The sequence below is a fragment of the Simochromis diagramma genome, unplaced genomic scaffold, assembly GCF_900408965.1.
Source record: "Simochromis diagramma unplaced genomic scaffold, fSimDia1.1 OVJJ01000320.1, whole genome shotgun sequence".
In the NCBI taxonomy this organism is placed as follows: Eukaryota; Metazoa; Chordata; class Actinopteri; order Cichliformes; family Cichlidae; genus Simochromis; species Simochromis diagramma.
The window spans coordinates 8160964-8177709 of NW_024386773.1; the positions used below are offsets into that span (position 1 = coordinate 8160964).

A 16746-nucleotide genomic window follows, 5' to 3' on the forward strand; every position below is an offset into this window, starting at 1 on the left:
TATCATCAGCAGAAAGTCAGTTATCAGAACTGTAACAATAACTCAGTTGTGTTGCTTTACAGCCTGGGATGTATTGTGTATTCTTTATATCACTGACAAATCAATACAAATAACACATTGCTGACTTAAATCAATGGCACTTTAACATGCTGGTGACTGAGCCTGTTATCTTTAAGACAGGCCTGTTATTTGCCAGGGTTTGGACAATTTTATCCTGGGGTAGTGAGCCTGAGTGAGTGTTACTCTACAGTCTTTAGATACTAACTCTCATCATGGGTGCTTTAGTGCACACAAGATGAGAAATAAATACACGTGTGATGACATTCCAAGAGATTCTAGACCCTCAAGTACTGCTGGAAACCAGGAGATGGAATATTTTAATGTTTATACAATAAAAATGGAAAATTCCCCAACTTCAGCTAGAGGCAAAAATTACAGAGGGTTTAGTTGCTGTTGGACCTGCTTGTCTGGGGACACTGTGTCAAACATAAATAAAAACAGAATGCAATTAATTAATTTCAAAACATTTAAAATCTATATCTAATTGAAATTATTACAAACGCAACATGTCAAATGCACAAAGTGACAATTAATATTCTATTCGGTTGTCCTGTCCCTTCCACCAAAGAACCAATCAACAGGCAAAGTGGGAAATACAAGTCAGCAAACAGCTAAGGCAGCTCCAGTTTTGTGCTGGCAGACATACTGCATCTTTATCACAGTATAGATGTGTGTATTTACCATGTTTTATGTCCCTTAAAACCCCATGAAAAGGGCTTAGATTTAAAAGCATGATTAAAAAAGCCGGTCTAGAGCAGGTTATATTTAAGAAAAGAGAACAAAAAGCTGCAAAATCATCACCTTCTGACCAATCAGTTCTCTAGAAAATAGCGTCAACAGTCCTGCGACATCCCTCTGACCTCTCATAGATACCAAGAATGAGTCTCACATTTCTTTTGAACGTCTAAAATCTTTGTCTATCTTTGCTAAACATCAGTAATAAATAAAAATTAAACTTTAATCCTTAATTAATTCCTTAAAATCCTTTTTTCCCCTGTTCATTCATTCAATCAATCAATCAATCAATCAATCAAATCAGTTTTATATTTCTATAAGCCTCAATATGTAACCCTAAAACAGGAACCCTATTTTTACTTGTTGACCCTAAATTTGCCTAAATTAATTAGTCTAAATTAGACTAAGCCTGCATTTTCTATTTTTACACATACTCTTTACTTGGTCTGAGACCATCAAACACCACCAGCGCTGCAGAAGAAAGAATAAAAACTCAAACTGAGCATCAATTTAACTGAATAACAATTATAATCTATCATATTTTCCCTGTGCAAGTGGTATGTCTTACTGACAGAGCAGCCTGTTAACTTACAGTCATATTTTTTGGTTTTGTCTGGCTCAAAAAGGCAAAAATCATTAATATAGTAGCACATTTTCACTTGCCAAAATAGTAAAGCACACACACACACACGCACACACACACACACACACACACACACACACACACACACACACACACGCATTAATAACTACTGTACAGCACTATTTCAATTATACACACAAACACCACTAATTTGTCTGCAGAAGATGTAATACTTGCTGGCTCTACATATTCAACATATTCATATTTTTCTAACATTCTAGATTTATCTTTCTTTGTAGCATGCATCAGTCTGTTGTAAGCAGACTTATTCATGACCAGAGATGGGCAGTAACGCGTTACTTGTAACGGGTTATATATTGAGGCTCATAGAAATATAAAACTGATTTGATTGATTGATTGAATACTTGTTACTTGTAACGCGTTACTGTAATCCAATTCCTTTTCAAGTAACGAGTAAAGTAAGGGATTACTATTGCAAAAACGGTAATTAGATTACTGTTACTTTCCCGTAGGAACGCTGCGTTACTGCCTTACTAAAACCGTGATTTTTTTTGCGAGAATGTCTCATGACAGTGACGTAAACAAGTGCGACATTTGTGACAACAGCTGTCTGGAGATCAACAGTGGATAATCTAAAGCAAAAAACCATCCTTTCGGTGCTTTTTAAATGAAACCAAACAATATGTTAAAACCATACAACATTCTCAATCAAAAAGCTGTCAAAACCATGAACCTATGTTCCCTGTTCAATATCATGTGATTCTATAATAGACTGTGTCTATTTTGCTTTTTTATACGAACCCCCTGACATTGTGTTTGCTATTTTGTATTTGTATATCTGTATTTTGTGCTTTGTCAATAAAACGTATTAAAAAAAAAAAAAAATCAACAGTGGATAATATACGGAGTCCGGGAGAGAGTATGAGCGTGCAGCGTTTAAAGCGTGGAAGTACTGACCTTCCTTTAAGTTTGATTCCACAAAACGTGACAAAAACATTAGCATCCGTTGTGCGTGGGAAGAAAACTTCTTTTTACAGCGAAAAAACCCCCCACCCCAAACTTCCAAGCAAGCACCGAGTGCGCAACGACGTAATGGGAAATTCACAGAGAAACTCGCGGATTCTTCAACTGACCTATGCGGCACACCTGCACCAGGGTAAACCTCCGCCTACCCTGCTCCTGCTTTACAGGTGAAAATAGAGCAAAAGGACCGCTGAGTCTTTGATTTTATTTATTTTCTGCTGTGTTTTACTTGCATCTATTTGAAAGAGTGAGTGTAAACACAAACAAAAAAAGAAAAATTATGTGCTGGAATGTGCAGAAAATAGGTTTAAATATTAAACAAATTTCTTCCAGTCAGAGAATGTTGCATATAATTAAATTTTTGCTTGATGCATAAAGTTAAAAGATTAAAACTAACAAAACAAGTTTTAAAAAGGGACCTTTCCATTTGATTACATTATGTATGATGGATTATGTAGAAAAAGTAGAATTAGGCTGAAAGATCTATCGCTTTATCACCTATTCAGGTTGTAAATCGTGTTTTTAAAAAGTAACTAAGTAACTAATTACTTTTGAAAATAAGTAATCAGTAAAGTAATGGGATTACTTTTTTGGGGAGGTAATCAGTAATTAGTTACTGATTACTTTTTTCAAGTAACTTGACCAACACTGTTCATGACTGTGATTGATCAGATGGGGCCATTGCTGAAGAGGTATAAGCTATATTAAAGACCCGATGACAAGCTAAGCTTGGCAAGTGTCACACACTTGATCAGCACCATCCTTTCTTAATTTCCCTTTTTCTGTGCAGCAAGAACACAAAAAAGTATAAAAATGCTACAATATACAAATATTTGCAGTTCAGCTAGTTTTGTAACAACAGTAGGCATTTAAATTCCACAAACTACATACTAGCTAACATGTTTGAGATAATGTGAAATGATCCTAAACAATGCCCTTTAGAGAGCATTATTGTTCACTGAGCCAGAGACTGAATGCGCATAAATGATGGCTGCAAATCCAGAACAGAAAAGACAAAGAAATAGATGGCTGAATATAGAAATACTAAAAAGAATACTTAGAAAGGCTGCCTGCTTCACTGTCCCTTGTCTGGAAACAGGATTAGCGCCTCAGTATCACTGTCAATAAAGACAGATGGCCCAGCAGCTCCACAGTATACAAGACCAGCAACACATAATTCTATCCACCGGATTTTATTTGACAGCTCTGAAACCAGACAGCATAAATAAAGCCTGCGAGAATAGTAACAGTAAAGTCAAGAACGCCTTTATGGTTCAGCTTATTCATCTTTTCAAGTATCATTCAAGAATCCATATGATGTAAATATAGTTATATTGAACAGGTTTGAAACTATTTTTTCACAAGATTCTAAAATTCTTTTGAGGAAGAAATATTTTAAGATTTATTGTGAAAGCTGCTAGCTTAGGTTGAGCTCACATTGCAAATAAATTTAAGGGCCACTTAAATGTAACTTTCATAATAAAGTTTTATTCAATCCTGCTTGTCAAAAAAAACCCTCCAAATAAATATCTGTGCCAAGTCACAAAATCAACCAAATTTGAAAAAAGGGTGTTCACTTTTATGCAAATGCAGATTTCTCCAGTGAAATACCAGAAAACATACAAAACATCAAGGGTGCTAATATGTTTTTTTTTTCTGTTACTCTAAATCATAGATGTTAAATTGGTGCAGTTTTATAATTAAAACTATGCTACATGGACCTGCTAATGGAGCTGAACTCATGCCATGAAGATCATAGGTCACAGTTTTTGTGGTGATCTTAATGCTAGAGGAGGCCTGGAAAGAGTGGAATCGGGTAATAGGAGAGGATGCTGATTAGGCTCGACAGTTTGGGACATCTTAAAATGTACAATCTGAAATTTCTATTTTCAAAATTTTAAACTCCCATTTTTGAAAGGAATTATAGTTTCAGCTCTTGCACATGTGCAAAAACAGCATTAAAAGCAGTTTGGAAGCAGTGTGGAAGCAGTCTCCTGCTTCTGATACACCTGTTGTGAAATGTTACAGACAACACGGCATCAGAAGCAGGACTGTGCCTCACCCCACCAAGCCCCCTGAAAACACCATTACTCTCATATTAATGTACCACATCTGTCAAACCAGATCTTGGAATGTGTTCACTCTGCTGTAGCTCGCTATATAAATTATGAACCAGCTTGCACATACTGTAAAAAAAACTTGGCACCAGCTGTAATCTACAACATTAAGATATTTTTGTGCCCTTTTCATTTTTTTTTATGACATGCATAAAGCATGTGAATATTTAACAGAACGAAATTAACAAGATAAAAATATATTGGAGGGCCACATCAGCTTGTGTGATTTATAACCACAGAATAATTTGAAACCCCAGAAATACCACTGGGAAACTTTGAGTACATGCAGAAATGAACCCAATTAAGCATCTGCAATATGTGGCTGCGTTAACCTTTGGCTTTTGAGCGTTCAACACATGTACTGACGATGCCAATCACCTTAACGACATTAAGATGACTGAAGTGAAAATTACTATATAATTGAAGTTATTTGTAGCATTATGTCAAAAAGGGAAAAGGAGAAATTCACAACTAAATCCACATGTAAAAGTAGTGAAAGGTGAAAGTAGTCAGTTTACTGGGAGAAATATTTACATTTGCTAAATGCCTGCTACTGATAATAACCATCAAACCAATGTAAAAATGTTGTTTAATTTTACAGGAACAGTAATGGTAAAACTGGATAGTAGTTTATCTTTGAGTAATTATTAATAAATGTTATTAAGGCCTGCAAGATGTAGTCTAAGATGCATTTTTGAAGCTTAACGTAGACGCTCAAATCACATCACTGACAGATAATCTTTTTTTTTTTTATTAACAGGCTAGTGCTTTTTTCCCTCTCCTCAAAGAAAGATGAAAATAACTTGCTTGTTCCTGTATAATTAAAATATACATTCAAATGAAAATAGTGCAGGATGCTGACATAAAATCATGTACTGGAATATTTAGATTTGGTGGGATGTTCATAAAACATATAGTTGTGCTTGAAAAAAAAGTGTAAATCAGGTTTTAAAATAAATATCACCACTTACAAGCCATTTAAATTATTCTCAATTAATAATAATTACCTTAACCCTTACCATAAAATATTAACACTTGCTACAATTTTATTTGATTTATGAGACATTTTGACAAGTTTTTTAATGTTAGCAAACTTCAGCTGCACCTGTTTTAAGCTAGCTAGCTGCTAGTTTAGCTAATTTGGGCTGTAAGGTTTAACCTAGATATGTATGCATAAGTAATTTTGTTTTACACAAACAATTAAAACCAAATTTGAACTTGAATTTTGTTTTACAAGACACCACAAATCAGAAGTAGTTTACCCTCAAACTTTGCTGTCATCAGTGGTGTTGAAGTTAATGCCGGTGTTCTGGGAATCCATCCTACCTTACAAACTATCCTACCCCTTGTTTCTGCACATGCTCTGCATATGCGCACAACACAAAACCCAAATTTACTTCATTTTTTTAAGCTATTGTGAATATTTGTTATGGTTATGGTTAGGGTTTGTCAGAAGTCACATTAGCCTACAGGTAGCCTACAATTTGCCAAAGTAGGACGGTTTCTCAGAACACCCGGCTGTTATATTCCTCAGCTTGCCTGAGTGACAGTGAAGCAGGCAGCATTTCCTGGTCTTACAGCTTATTTGTAGTGGGAAAGAACTAAAATGGAGAAGTGGCTAACAGAGTCAAATTCACAAAGGAAAAATATTTTAGAGAATCAAAAGGAAATACTTCATTACAAGGTCATGAAACCTGTTCTAAACATTGGAAAAAAAAAACTCACCTGTGGTTATTGTGTTTGACAGAAAGGAAATAAAACAACTTTACAACCAAGGTATATCGACTAATACAGTTTACATATTTAAACTGAATTTGGGACAATTACAAAAATATGAAGGATGCAGGAAATGTAATTGTTCATCTGTTTTATGAATTTTCAATAAAACAAAATTATATGGAGTCAAAACAATCTTACTATAGGCAGAAATTCTGATGAAGGGTGCAAGTCCTAGGCACATGTCAGCAATATCATTTAGCAATCGAGCAACAGCTGACAGGACAAGCACAGGACATTATGATTCATGTCATAAATGTGAAACAACAGATGCAGCAGCACCACTCACCCTGCAGATGTCTGCCATTTCAGGGCTCTGAGGTTTTCTGCTGAGTATTTTCCTTAATTAAAGCTTAGTTTAATCACACTACAGACAATTCCACAAGGATTTGTATGCGTCAAAGCATTACACAGTAGTATCACTCTCTACACCAACAACTTTAAGTGCTGAACTAATGGCTAATCTGAAGATTTTTGATCCACAGTATCAGAAAGGAAAGCTTTCTCATCACAAAAATGAATGCCTGTCTTTGTTTAAATAAAACTTTCATAGAATAACAAGTCTTTTCACAATAAAGGAGAACAAAAAATGCTTTATAATTATATAACATACCAGATATAATAATGTTTTAAATGTATCAGGTTTATTTTTTTAATGAGATCATCTGAATGCCAGTATGTGTATACAGTTTGGCTTTCTTTGTGTGCATGTACTGCCACAAAAGTGATTTTATTTATATGACCTGAAGCCCAGTCCCCCTCTAGGCCTGGTACGTTGCATTAATGTTTTCATGTTTAATGTGGTGATTTATTGCATTATGATATACATTGGCTCAACAATTGGATCAGCAGACTTTCAAAAAAATCCATAAGGCAATTTCATGCTTAGGGTCACTGGTTTTATACATTTACTATAAAAGATCTTTCCCTAGCAACTGCAAATTTGGTAAACACAAGAATCATATCACGCATCAACAGGAATAACAAGACAAATTCAGCTCACAGGCCATTTGAGTAGAAAGAGCAAGCACAGAGGGAGAGTGATATGACAGAAACCGTTTGTAGGCCTAAAGAATAAGGCAGCAAGGATTAAATTTGCAAAAGAACATGCACAGTAAGGCTTTTTAAGACTTGTGTTATTTTTGGATGGTTTTAAATTCAACCTACAAGGATCTAATGCTAGAAAGCTGGTATGGAGAAAGCCAGGGGGGGAATCTTCAGTCAGGCCACCTTGCTTTGGCACATTATGACAAAGCAAGGTGGTGGATGCATGCAGGTTTGAGGCAGTGTTCAGGTGAACTTGTATCTATTCACTGAAGGAATCATGAACTCTGCATTTTAAGGGCAGCAACCAAAATAAGCTTCTTCTTTTTTTTTTTTTTTATCAAGATGATGACTCAAAAGAGACTCTTCAAGAGTCCTTAGAGCACCTAAGGGAGAGAAAAAAAAGCCAGCTTGTTGACATGCTTGTCTGCATGAACTGAAAGCTTTGCTGACTGAAACATGATGGAAAAACTTCACCATAGCTATTAACAGAATGCTGTCAAGCTGATCTACAAGTAAAAACACAGAAAGCAAAGACTAAAATATTATGACTGCTAACAGAGAGCATCCAAGTACTTTTTTGTCCTTATTTGAACTTAAGCATAACAAACATTTTGTGCTTAATGTAATGCCTTTGATAGCTGTTTTTTATTTGCTAATGCAATAAAAAATGTGGTGTAAGTCTCCCTAAGTGTTGGTGCTATTGTATATATACACATAGTGTATATAAACACATGTATGCACAAACTGATTTAACTTTTGCCCTGAGCCTCACCCACACCCATATCCCCAACCCAAACAAATCCCTTGACATGTGGAAGAGAAACAGACACTCCAGGACAGCTGCAAAACAGGATGCCCTTGAGAACAGGACACCCCACCCAACATAGCCTGGGTAAACAGGCCTGTCAGAGAACAGGGGTGGAGTGGAGAACAGGCACAGGGCATGCAGGGCTGACAAAGAGAGAGATCCAAGTTCAAGATGTCTCGGACCCCTAAACTGCTTCATTGCAACCTTTGTTGTAACATATGGTACAAACCATACATTTTTAATGTGAACATATTTTTTAAAATGCTTTCATTAAAACATGAGGCAAGATTAGTTTAAGATAAATCTTTTAAAATTGAATCAAGTCCAAACAGGCTAGAAACTGAGTCAAGAAAAGGACAAACAAGTCAGCTGTCTTACTGATGGTCACAGTGAGACAGATTTAGGCAACGTTTACTGTAACAACTCACTCTGATCATTCTTTAAGAAAAGCTTAAAGTGCTGTAAATTAATTACAAATATAGAAGAAAAAATGAAAAGAAAACTGATTTCCCCAACAGGCATATGGCACTTTTGAACTTTCCAGTGCAGTCAATATATATACACTTAAAATAACAGTAAAGGCTTTTAAACTTTTAGGAAGCAGTCGTGATTTCTGGAGCCTGTGGGGCCATCATTGACATCAAGGGAAGGCGTTTTGTGTTTAATTGTCATTTAAAAGTCAAGTCTTTGAATTTGCAATCCTAAATAATTAGATATAGAAAATTATGAAATCAATGAAATCTAAAAGAAAATAAAAAGTGCTGTCCTTCTGGTGCACGTTACAAATTCTAAAATCTTAAAAATGAATTTTACTTTGTTTTGTGTTAGATTTACTTACAACTGATAATATATGGAAAACAAGAATCACAGGCATTGGTTTACAATCACAGAGAACAGAATGTGAGGAAAACTGCCTTTTGGATAACTGTAACTGTAACAATAAATCTTCAGATGCTGGACTTTGGAATAGTCCCAACCTAACCAAAAATAATGGATGACAGACTGAATATAAAAGATGGATGTAGCGAGCACAATGTGACCCAATGTTAAGTGAAGTCCTGTTGTGAAACATTAGCTGGTCTATGGGCTTTAAACTGGATGTAACAAGCGAGATCTAACAGTTACAGGATACTATATCCTGCTTTACCTTCTTTTTGGACCCACAAGTTACAACTTGAGCATGATGATGTATTCAATAACACTTGAAGCTAGCAAATGAGATTGTAACATTTAATAAAATTGAGTAAAAGAGCAGAAGCAGTGTTTCCTCAAAGACATGTGTATAATGTGACCTTGTTTTGCAACCATTCTTCCCTGCTGGACATTAAGGAATGCACATTTGCATTACAGTGACTTTTTAGATCCATCTTTTATATAAAGTCTTAGTGGATGTAATGAAAGAGTATCCACAAAATAAAGGGTTTCGTATTGCTCATTTGGCTGCCCAATTGTAGTTTCTCTTCTGTTTTGCATAAAAAGATTGATTTTTAAGAAACGAATCGGTCAAGTTGTAATTATCAGTGGAGCCAATAGCTTTTGCTTAAGCACTGATAGCAAAAAATTCATGCAAGCAGGAAGAACTGAGTGCCCCAAATAAATTGCAGACAACTAAAGCCTTTTCTTAAGAGCCATTTCAGTTCGACTTAAACCATTTGCTAGCCAAGATATCAGCTGGGTTTGATGACATATGGCACTATGCCAAAACTTAATCTGATAATCTGATTAAAATCCTTCACGTTATTATTGTGATGGGGAATAATCACCAGGCATGAAGCGTCAGATATGTTCTACTTTGCTGTGGACATTTTAAAAAATTGTACTGCTCTGCCTCTAAGCTGTATAATTTAATAATATATTATCAGTCGTCAGCCATTGTCTTCGTTGTCTCCAACCATTTAAGTTCTGCTAAGAAATGATTATTCATTCCGTGGTTTTTGCAGTGCTTTAGGGTGTACTGCATTGATGCTCCAAAGTGCTCAGAAATCACAAGTTAAGGCTTTTGGGGATAATGGGGGGGTGGAGGACCATTCACATTGGGCTGAAAGTAGATGGCGCAAGACGTAGAAAAGGAGCCAGAAGAGAGCCGGATACAGTGGAAGCGTGGGTCGGCCCTTGAGACATGTACTGAGTGGATATGGAATGACAGCACAAGCCCAATTAGTCTTGGATGCCAGGGCTGCTACAGGGAGGTCGGTGCAAGTGATCAAGCCATTCATGCATTCAAGCACTCGCCCGCAGGCATTCTCCGCCAACAGCCTGGGTAAAGTTACTCTATCACTGCTTCTGCTGGACTCCTGATCGCTCTCATTGCGCTGCCTCCGCTCTCCCCCTCTCCCTTCCTTCCTTCCTTCCTTCCTCTAGCATGAAATGCACTGCCTCGCCCGTTCTCATTTGTCTTTTTTCACACTAATCCAGAGTTACTTCTCTTATTGGTTTTCTGTTTTCCCCCTCACACATTCACACTTGCTAACACACTCTCTCTTAAAGACATTAACACGCTCCACTCGAAAGCCTGTCCATGCCTGAATAGTGACAGTACCACTCCCTCTGTCCTCTACACCCTCCCACTTTTTCCCCATCCCTAGAACTTGAGTATTACCTCATCCCACTCAGAGGCAAAGGAAGGCATGCGCTCCATGGATGGCTGCCCAGAGCTGCAGTTAGACACAGACCCACTTCGGCCAACCAGACCTCCATCCTCCTCTCCAAGTGGCGATGCCAACAAATCAGAGTCTGACTTGGACAAACTTCGAATCAGCCCTGCGTCTGCAGGTCTGACTTTGGCTGCTCCCGCTGATGCAGACTCAGCCGAAACCTCACTCAGCTCCTTTATGTCAGCCTCTGGATTCTGGATCACGTTGGTGGGGTTTACATCCGGTGTGCACTCTGCCATTGCTTTTGGAGCTGCCAAGTGCAGCTCAGTGCCTTCACTGTTTTTCTGCCGTACTCTAACTTGTTCAGTCAGTCCAGAGAGTGATCCAAAGTCTTTGTGGAGTTTTTAAGCTTGTAGTTGTGGAAAGCCAACAGATGTACTGGAAGATGCAGATTAATAAAATATAGATGTTGAAGGATCAGTTAATCTTTCTGCGCAGCAGCTTATTCAAAGTCATTCAAAGTTCTCCTGTTTTGAGGTAAAGACGGCACAAATGAGAGACTTGTTGTGCACGGAAACAATAATCAAGGTCCACCCACTAGTTGTATCCTGTAGCCCTCCCCTTACTAACTGGCTGCTCACTTTGATACTCCTACACTTGCTTTTATCCACACATGCAGCCTTTTTAAAAAATAAATAATTCAGTTTTTATCATTAGTTCAAGTCATTTATTTAGTTATGCAAAGCCTAAAAGTGAATACTCCCAAAGAAATCTGGAAGGGTAACTCAGGTTTAGATAGAGCAAGAAGCACATGTGTTTATACTGTAAATATAAAACATAATGTGTCTACCTTAAAATATAATCTTCTCCCAAATATTTAAGAAACTTAGACTCACCAGAACCAAAGAAGCCAGAATCAAAGTTTTAACTACTGCATCTTACCTGCTGGCTTTTTCTGGTCCTACCAGTTCTTTCCCTTCCCTGCGATTGTGTCCGTCCTGCTCTGCTCCAAAATCTCAAGGAGGACTGCTTCTATCCTGTAGTGAGGATCAGACGACGGGAGGATCCCGAAGCCTGGCCTTATTCAGACTGACAGCTGGGGTAATCAGGTTACTGACGCACTGGGTGGCTGCTCCATTAGAAAAGGAGGGAGAGTCGGGATTCCTGCGTTGTCGTTCATGTGTGTCTACCAGTGTGGGTGCATGGAAGAGATTGAGGTTATTGAGTTACTTAGCTTTGTTACTGTAGAGCAGAAAGAGTCTAAAAAGTATTTCAAACCTTTACTGAACCTGTATGGAATACCAATGAGATTTCTAGCGTTGTACCTTTGTGCAGTATACCTATTTATACACAGCGTATTCCTATCTAAAACTCTTTTCTTGGCCTAACTCTGTTCTGATGTTGTGACCTAAAATCTTGGCAAAAAAGTAAGGATGCTCCTCCGGGAGCTTCTCCCATTTTCTTACCTCTGCAAATTCTCCTTGACCTGAAGCTTTATCGCTAACACGCTTACATATTCATATATTATAATCACAAATCCATTTGAGGCCTGAAATATTCACAGTTCAGTGAAACTGATTTTGGTGCCATTTTCATTGTTACTATCATTTATGATTATATTTTTAATCTAATCTTCTTTGCAAGAGCACTCACTAAGTTGTAGGCAGCAGCTCAATCAGGATTATGTGCAATACACATCCAGTGTGCACACAGGTATTCACATTAAACACGTATGCAAATGGATTTGAAACATCAACTAAGCATAAAACAGGGGTAATAAGGGTCATGCATACAGCTGCAGACAGATGTGACTGCTTCTTCTAGTCATTTGGTGAGACCAACTCACTAAGATTGAACAGATTTTTGCTACTGATTCCAAGCAGCATCTTTAAAAGTCCCCTTCGTTTTTGTAATTCATCCATAAGACCAAAAACATATTTTTTGTATACTTTTTTGAAGGATATAACTCTGTAGGCTCTGCAAAACCAAATGTTCTTGTTCATGAGTTTACAAGAGGACAAAACAGTTCATCCACTTCAAGCATACAATGTGCAACAGCAAGAGTTTTGAGTTTTGTGATGAATCCATCAAGCTTGTGTAAACACCGCGAGGATGCCTGCAGACGAATAACGTCAACATAATCCAGCACAGACATAAAAGCCCTGGGAACAACTCTTTTTTTGGCCTCAGAGGAAAGCAGGACTAGGAATCTAAAATAAATACCAAATTTCATTTGATATTTTGCTAACTGGTAAATGTGAGTCTTTGAAGAGAGAGAGGTAGAGGCATAGTGAGATAGTGACACAATTTTAGAACCATGTAAAGTAATGATTAAAAAAAAGGCTGAGTGGATTTCATTTTACATGTGAGGAGAGTTTAAGATGACATCAGACAGTGTTTCTGCTAGAAAATATCACTCTTCAGACAGGGTAGAGATGAGCGTCAGGGATGATTTGTGACAGAAAGAGAACAGCAAGAGTGAAAGGGAATATTTACAAGATGGTAGTGAGACCTACCACGCTGTATGGTTTGTTGACGGCGGCACTGACAAAAAAAAGACAGGAGAAGATTAGACATGCGTAGATCAGAGAGGGAGCTCAGGTTGAGCCCTTTGGACTTGGTGACTTAAAGAGGCAGGGTTGAGATGGTTCGAACCAGTAGTTGATGCTCTGGACAACAGGTGGTGAATATGAAGCTCAGAAATAAAAGATGGAGAAGGCTCATGGATCTAGTGCAGAATCAAAAGTGAGCCTTTATTTTGGCTGGTGAAAAGTTCATAAACAAAGTCTATCAGAAAACTAAACAAACTCCCAAACTGTCTGGAAACAGAGAGAGGAGGTTAACAGATGCTGCGACAAAAGACAAAGGAAGAGCTTGAGTACACACAAGAAAAAAACTGGGTGGACAAAGCTTTTCAGTCTGTGGCTCCAAGCCTCGGGAACGGTTTACCACTCCAGCTCCGTTTAGCTGACTCTGTGGAGTCTTTGAAAAACTTATTTAAATTCATTTATTTATTTGTATTCTGGTTTAAAGGCTCTCCGTTGATATTAGTTGTGTTTTAATTGTCTCACTTTGTGACCTTTGTGTCTGTGAAGAGCACTATTTAAATAAACTTACCTACATACAAAGTCGTTATGGGGAAGTGGACACAGGAGGGTCAAGAGTCACAGTAATCAAATACAATTACACAGGAGGGGAAGTGAATTAAACTCAAGACACTAGAAATGAGAAACTATAAAAATAAAACAGGAAGTGAGGACCATAACTAAATGGAGAATGCAGGAACAATAAAAATCTTAACATAAAGCAGTTGACATTGGGGAATAAGATAGGAAACAGAGAAAGTAAATGGAACTAAACACTGAAGACTGAAAATGCTAAGGAATAACACAAAGATGACAGCATAAATAATGAGCAAACTAACTGACAAACAGAAAATATTTAATAATAAATTCACTAGCTGGGCCCACGTCCTCATTTTAGGTTTAACAGCGTTTTAGTAGGTAAAAGTGAATGCTTTGACATGAATTGAGCTGCGGTTTGGGGAAGGCATCGAAGAGGACTGGCGATGGCTCCCGGGCCTGGCAGATCCCCGTGTACTAAATAGAAGTGAAGAAGTTAAAGAATGGAGAACAAGGAGGCAGGGAGGGTGGGGCACGAACCTATATAGATGACAACCGGAAGGAGTGTGTTTGGATGCTTGGTCCTGCTCCTGAAATTCCGATACATAATCTCCAAAAGAACGTGAAAGCCCCAAACTCAAAGAGGTGGGTCAAACACCCAGGACCATAACACATGCAGAGGGTTGATGCGACAGAGGAGGATGGCTGGGATAGGGTTAGAGGGAGTGAGGGTGAGGGAGGCAGATGATCCACTGTGGCAACCCCTAAAGAGAGCAGGCAAAAGAAGAAGGCTCTTTCATCAAACAGAGCCAAGAGGTGAAAAAATGTATCAAAATGTAGCTAAAATTGAGGGCTTATAGTCACCTGAACTGTGACTTCATGAGAATTCTTCGAATGTGCGATTTTAATATGATCGCCCCTCACCGTGTCAGAAAGTTAGAAAATTTTTTAGCTTTACATAATTTATCGATTATATGTATGAGTTTTTGTTAAGTACAAAGGTTTTAAACACTGAAATAGGAAATCTTGATGATATGGCAGGAATGTAGACAAGATCTCACACCCCCTGTGCTATTTATGACTCTTCTCAAAGGGCGCTGACGCTGACAAAAGATTCTCTTGTGAGACATCCTTAGTATTCACAGGCAGCCATAGCAGTGCACAGCTCGCCTCTGTGCCCTGTGCCCTCAATCAGCCAAGTTCCTTGCATGCTCACCTCTTCCCCATGGGCAGTGCTGGTATGAGCATGACAGAAAAGATAACATCCTTCGTTCTCCAAGGAGGGTTCATACAGCCACACGCTGCTTAGGCTCGCAATAACAAAACCCTTTCCTAATGACGCGCGCTGGATTGAACGTCTAATGATGAAACAGTTTAAGTTATACACGTATTCAGTGCCATTTTAAACAATAAAAGCTCTGGAAAAAAAAAACGTTACGAGATAATGATGTCTTCACGCCATATTAGAGAGACAAAAATAAAACATGCATCCCCTCCTTCAGCTGGCTGGATGCTGAGCCTTAGGGTAAAGACAGTGGTGACTCACGAACACTCTTCTAACAAAGACATGCACACTGTGCAAGTCACAGAGAGGCAGTGTATACAGTAAACGCACATGCTGAAGTGCAGTGTTTTCAAGTACACGGGGTTTGTCCCTGTGAATGTGGATTTTGTGCCTCTAAATTGTTTGCACACCGTGACACATGAATGCCTCTTTAGGATTCCTCTGATTCTTCTTGTTTTATCTGCACCTGCTATATGTGTCTCCAGGTCTACAACTGACATTTTTAATAACATTTCAAAACTTCTAATACCATTTTCTCATCACTCCAGTATGTAAATCATTATCCTTCTCTGCAATTTGGTGCCCTGCAGTTCCCACCTAATCAGTCGGCATTACAGGCACAGAGAATGAGGCCACTGGGTAAAGATCTAATAAAGTTAATCAACCGAAGACGCTATTACCTTCAGATAAGTTCCAAAACAAGTGCTGCAAATCAGCGTCTGATGAAAATCGTAAAAAGTGAAAGTACAGCTCCCTGCATGCCTGTGAATGCGTAGATCCAAATGGCATTTTTTCACTTGTTTGCCTTGGAGAGATTTAGAGTACATTAACCCGAGAGTCATGGACCCAAATGCTTTGATGCTAACCTCTGAGGTCCTCTGCTCCCAGAGGCAGCAGGGATGCCATTCATCCATGCTATCATTTTCACATACCCCAAAAGTGGGAATTATTACTATTTATCATTGGTGTAGCAGAGCAGTCCAAGGATTGATATCATACTCAATCCAGTTGTGCTTAGCAGACTAGAAAAAAGGTCATTTAGAGGGCAACAACGCAGCAGATACACATTCTGAAATAACCCCGAAACACGTTCGGGACCTCAGCAGCAAAAGTCATGCGTTTGCCATCATTTTGGAGCTACTGAGAACAAGTGTTTCTCTCTGAATCAACACTCGGCAACACTACAAATGTTCCTTCATTGTACACTTCAAAGTCAAGGGATGAAATGAATCACTTCAAATAGAGGCAACAGCAAAACTACCTGCTGTTAGCTCAGAGTAGCTAAAGATGAGGCTCCTGTGAAAGCTTTCCAGCAGACACGAACAGCACTGACCTCTCAGCAGGGAAATGGGAGGGCAAGTGTGCACGGCTGAGTGAAGACGTAGTGCTGGATATCCGTCAGCGTTAGAGGAGGAGGGCATGAGAAAGAGAGACTAGAGGGTAGAGATACCATCTTTTCTCAGAGTTTAGTGGGGTTTTGTCAGTAATCTCACTTTGCTGTTTTGTGAATTTTATCAGACTCTCTTTTACCAGTAAGATCTGAAATATTTGAAGGATATGGGAAATTAGGTTTCC

At 38.3% G+C, this 16746-nt stretch overlaps 1 protein-coding gene across 6 annotated transcripts in view; it reads right to left on the reverse strand.

Moving 5' to 3' along the window:
• anks1ab (ankyrin repeat and sterile alpha motif domain containing 1Ab) overlaps positions 1–12102 on the reverse strand; it is a 53279-nt gene extending 41177 nt beyond the window's left edge. For 2 of the 6 annotated variants that reach the window (XR_005692316.1, XM_040006276.1), the window contains exon 1: positions 10770–11647. Coding sequence is in view for 5 of the 6 variants with exons in the window: in XM_040006276.1 (XP_039862210.1) it covers positions 10770–11063 (294 nt within the window). In the remaining variant the exon portion in view is untranslated. Of the gene's footprint in view, positions 1–10769; positions 11650–11706 lie in introns of those variants that run through there. The other 4 variants (XM_040006270.1, XM_040006284.1, XM_040006279.1 and 1 more) reach the window with 4 other exon arrangements.
• Positions 12103–16746: the final 4644 nt, after the last annotated feature.